The sequence below is a fragment of the Myotis davidii genome, unplaced genomic scaffold (genome assembly GCF_000327345.1).
Source record: "Myotis davidii unplaced genomic scaffold, ASM32734v1 scaffold663, whole genome shotgun sequence".
Classification (NCBI taxonomy): domain Eukaryota; kingdom Metazoa; phylum Chordata; class Mammalia; order Chiroptera; family Vespertilionidae; genus Myotis; species Myotis davidii.
Window position 1 is genome coordinate 3,091,430 of NW_006295816.1, and position 4,828 is coordinate 3,096,257.

Below are 4,828 nucleotides of genomic sequence, written 5' to 3' on the forward strand. Positions count from 1 at the left end.
GCTCTTGAAGCACACACATTATTATTTGCTTACACCTTTAACTTCTAAGGTGTAAACACCTGGAAGTCAACAGTTGTGTCTGATTCCACATTGTTATTCTCAATGCCCAGTACAACACCTGACACATGTATGGGCTTAATGCTTGTGAAGGGAGTTGAAATATCACACATACAAAACTAGGAGCTAGATACTTGATTTAAAGATGATTTTAATAAAGATCAGAAAATGAAGTTACCAAGAGAGTCCAAGTCACAAAGAGGTCATATGTATGAAGGAGCCGCGGTCTCGCCTGGCCCGGAACCGGCTCTGACCCGCGTAGAGGGCCCGGCTTAGACGCCCTTCTGGGTCCTCTATACCCGCGCTCCCCACCCTACAGGGCTCCACGGTGAAGGGCTTCCTTCAGGGCGTCCTGCGCCTGGCACCCCGTCTCCACAGGAACAGAAGTAGAGTCCCCCGGGGAGGGGGCGGTCACGCTGAGCCCACCTCCCCTCTTCCTGTCAATCCCACTCATTCATTCTCGAAATGAGTTCATTTTATAAGGGGAAGCTGACCGCCTACTACGTGCCAGGCAGTGTGCTTACGGTCACCGTTCCAGGTGACTGCACGGTCCCTGTGATGGCCACAGGCTTCGAGACCTGAGACAGGTCTCACCCCACCAGGCCTGACCGGGAATCTGCACCTCGACAGCTGGCGGAGCAGGACGGCCCGGGCCGCGCCACCCGCGGAGGGCGAGGGTGGAGAAATCCTGAAAGGACCAGCCCTCGGAGGAGACGGCGAGCCCTTTAAGAAAGCTTTCCAAGCAGAGTGGTGACAGGCGCCGAGCGAAGCGCCACGTGACTTTTGCTCTGGGGCGGGTGGGCGAGGGAGCGTCCTTTATTACCGGCTCCTCTCCTAACCCAACGCACCAATCAGCTTTCATGGTGGGCGGGAGCGCGTCGCGCAGATGGCCAATCGCGGCCAAGGGAGAGCGTGGTGGGAGGGAGGCGGGGCCTGCCGGGTTGCACCCCGCGCGGGAAGTGGGCGGGGCCTCCGGGAGCGGGCCGGCCCGTTTGCTGGCGGGCGGAGCGGGGCGGAGGCGGTGAATGGAGCCGCAGGTAGCGCTGGAACAAAGCGGCTCGACCTGAGCGGCGCGCGTGCGCAGGGACCGTCACGCTTTTCCTGCGGAGTCAGGCTTGTCTGCCCGTGTAGGAAGCTCGCGGACGACCCGTGCCAGCGGTACTCAACCTGTGGGTCGCGACCCTTTTGGGGTTCCAACGACCCTTATCACAGGGGTCGCCTAAGACCATCGGAAAACACATAATTACATATTGTTTTTGTGATTAATCACTATGCTTCAATTATGTTCAATTTGTCACAACGAAATTGGGGGTCACCACAACATGAGGAACTGTATTAAAGGGTCGCAGCATTAGGAAGGTTGCGAACCACTGGTAGACCGTCCCCTGCCTGGCACAGCGCCCCCACCTCCTTCGGGTCACCCCTCCCGCTCCGAGGCCAGTGGGCTCACAGCCACCGGCCTCCACCCCAAGCTGGAGAGAGTCGGGGCTGCCAGGGGTGGGCCCGAGGCGCTGAGATCTGCCTCTGTAGCCGGGAGGGTTGAGCTTTCCGCTGACCTGAAGGCACCGAGATGGCCCTGGAGTAGTCCCCGCTCCCCGTCTTCCCTGCGAAGGATGGTCTCCCGGGAGGGCTTCACCATCCTTCTGGGCTGTATGGCACAGGAGCAGGGGCCTCTGCCACAGTCACAGCCCCAGGAACCCACAGCATTACAGTCAAAGACACTCTATCACCCAGGGCTGTGCTGGGCTGCTGGGCGGACCACCTCCCTGGGGTCCTAGGACCTGTGGGAAGAGCTTCCAGGGCCTGAGAGGCCGGGACCCAGATTCTGCCCTGCCCTTTGCTGCCCGGTTGTGTGGTTGTCACCTCTCTGGGCCTGGGTTTTGCAGATGTAGCAGGGCGCTGGCCAGTCCGGCACAAACCTATCTGTTAGGGAGGGTGCCTCTCCCAGGGCAGGGCAGGTGCTCGCTGGTGGTCAGGGATGGAGGCAGCACTCAGAAAGGAGTTCTGAGGACCCACGGGGCGGGAGGGACCTGCTGGCCAGAGAATCGTTCAGGGTTGAGGAACTTCCCTGCAGCAGTACCGGAGGAGGGACTGGCCAGTGCTCTCACTAGTGGGGGCACAACTGAAATGACCTCCCCTGCATGAGGGAGAATCGCCTGGAGAGAGGAAAGGAATTCCTAGCACCCTCACATTGGCTGCCACGGCTCCTGTCTCCCCCTCTGCGCTCCTCCAGTGGGGCAGACACCCTGGAGGAGACCTGTGTGGAGCTGAAAGAGCTCCCAGGGGCAGGATGAAAAGAGGGGCAGGGTTGGCTGCGTGCAGGAGTGAGAGCATATGGGAGGGGTGGCAGTGGGAGCACAGGCATGGAGGAGGATGACCATGGCCACGTGCGGGGTGCTGGGCCCCCATCACGGGGTTCCTGAGCCGAAGCCCAGCCTCCAGCCTCGAACAGCAGGACAAGTGCATAGGATGGGTCAGGGGCTGCTCCTGGGTGAGTGGGGCAGGGCTGGGGGGACCCAGAACCCTCTGATGTACAAGGCCCAGAGCCCAGCAGGAGCCGGCCCAGGGTCAGACAGCAAGAGGCTAGCATTGGCCCTGCCCAGGGACTTGCCCTGCTACTGCGAGCCTCCCTCCGGATGCTGGGAGAGGGAACCTGGTGCCAGGGGACCCAAGACAGGCCTCCTCCTCAGGAATGTGGCCTTTCCTGCCCTCAGGGGCAGGCCTCTCTCACCTGCAGCCCCTAGGAGTGGTGCCTGCTCTCCAGGCCCATCCCTCCCCCTGCCGTCTCTGTCGCATCCCTGTCCACCCAGGTGCCAGGCCCGAACCTGAGGCATGTTAGGAGCTGCCCCGAACCACACGGTGAAGGACCGTGCCGGTGGGCGAGGCTTGGCTGTAATGGTGGGATGCTTGATGTGAGCTGAGATATGCACCCCAGACATGTCTGCATGCTTTAGTGACCCGGAGCTGTGTCACCGATAGTTTAAGCATCTTAGAAACAGACACTCCTTTTCCCACTGGTGCCCACGGATCTCGCAGAGATGGGCACCGTGTTTTGAATGGCATATACTGGAGGAGGAGCAGGAGGAAGAGGAAGGGGAGGAGGAGGAAGAGGAGAGGAGAGGAGGGGAGAAGGGTCGGTCAGTCCTTGCCCTCCTACCCTAAGAGGCCAGCACTCAGTGAGGGTGAGCTCCTGCTTGCTTCCCGAGAGCAGCTTTCCGAGAGGCGCTATTTCCCCTCCCACGGTGAGTGTAGAGCAGGGGCTGGGGCTGATGCCAGCCTCTGCCCGGGGCAGCTCCAGGGTCTCGCCAAGAAAAATCAAAGAACAGGACCTGGCAGGAGGGCCGCCAGGGCCAGGAGATTGAGGGCTCCCCCGACTGCCTGGAGGAGGCAAAGGGGGAAGAATGAAGACAGTGCAGATCTTCCCCAAGCACCTGCCCTGGGCCAGGGAGTGTGTAGATCAGTGCGTGGGCCTCACAGCGGGACAGACCAACCTCACTGCTCCCTCTCCCAGCTCCTCACCAGCAGCGACCCCAGGCCCTTGGTCTACCTCCCGACGTGGGTTCCCCCACGACCACTCTCCCACCCACATTCCCCAGCCACCACTCTGCAAAACTTTGTCCCTGCAGACATCACTAGTCAATCCCAGCACTTTCTCTCTTGCTGAGCCATCTGCCGGCCTCAAAACCCTTCTAAGTAGGCACGACCAGTTGATTGACTGTGGTAGACAAGGGATTTCAGACCCAGGTGCTAAGGCCTCAATTCATAGCCAGACCAGCCAAGGCCTCTGTCCCCACCCCCAGCTCACTTCACCCTGACCTGCTGCCTGCTGCGCCCCAGACTCAGCACCTGCCTCCACCACTTCCTCACTCCCTGCCCCCACCTCCGAAATCAGCGTCAGCTCAGGGGCACCGCACACTGCCCCGCCTGACCTCATCCTCCCCGTGGGGCCCCTGTGCCACCCTCTCTACCCACTTAAGGGCAGTTCGGCCTGCAGGGGGCTGGGGTGGGGCACCCAGGCTGCCTCGTGCCCCACCCTCCCTCCACTTCAAGCTCCTGTCGGTACAGGTTCCCCTAAGGGGGCTGGGGCCCCACTGGGTTGGGCGCCTGGCAGGTAAGTCTTGCGAGCAGTGCACGGGCTGACTTGGGACTGATGTCAAGCGGCCTGGTTTCTGTCCTGGTGCCAAGGCCACACCCTGCGTCGCAGTGCCCACCTCCTCCGCCCTGCCTTCACCCCAGTTTCCCCAGGGAGGTGGCAGAGCGGGGCTCGTCTGCTCTACAGATGGGAACGCTGAGGCCCAGGAAGGGAAATTGTCTAACCCCAGGGCCTGGCTCCAGCCCAAGCGGGTTACTCACTTACCCACTGGGCCTGGGCTGAGTCATGGTGGTGGCCCAGGTGATGGGAAGGAAACAAACACAGCGAGTGGGAGGAGGCCTGGGGGAGGGTGGATGCGCCGCCCGGGGTTCCCAGCTCTGAACTTCCCACCACAGGCTCTGGGCGTCCTGGGCAGGCACACACCTGACTGTCTCACGTCATGCTCCCATCAGCCCTGGGAGGGCTGTCACCACCTTTGACAGACGGGGAAACTGAGGCCCCATGGTTATAAATCAAGCTGTGGCAGGGGGCCGGGCTCCAGGCTGAGAACCCGGCGCTGGCTCTCGCCATGGCTCCTGCAGAAGGAGGCCTTGGCACGGCCGCAGGGAGCCCCTGGTTCTACCAGCTGTTCCCATGTCTGGGCCACCATGGCTGGGGGGGGGGAGAGGGCGGGGGCGG

General features: G+C 61.8%; 1 protein-coding gene across 1 annotated transcript in view; it reads right to left on the reverse strand.

The window, feature by feature from the left end:
* Nucleotides 1–1,696, reverse strand: part of DUSP7 (dual specificity phosphatase 7) — a 7,199-nt gene extending 5,503 nt beyond the window's left edge. Inside the window, exons 1-2 of the mRNA XM_006770628.2 lie at nt 1,624–1,696; nt 552–845 (exon numbers count right to left, since the gene is read on the reverse strand). Of these exons, the coding sequence (XP_006770691.2) occupies nt 552–845; nt 1,624–1,696 (367 nt within the window). The remainder of the gene's footprint in view (nt 1–551; nt 846–1,623) is intronic.
* Between the last annotated feature and the right edge of the window lie 3,132 nt (nt 1,697–4,828).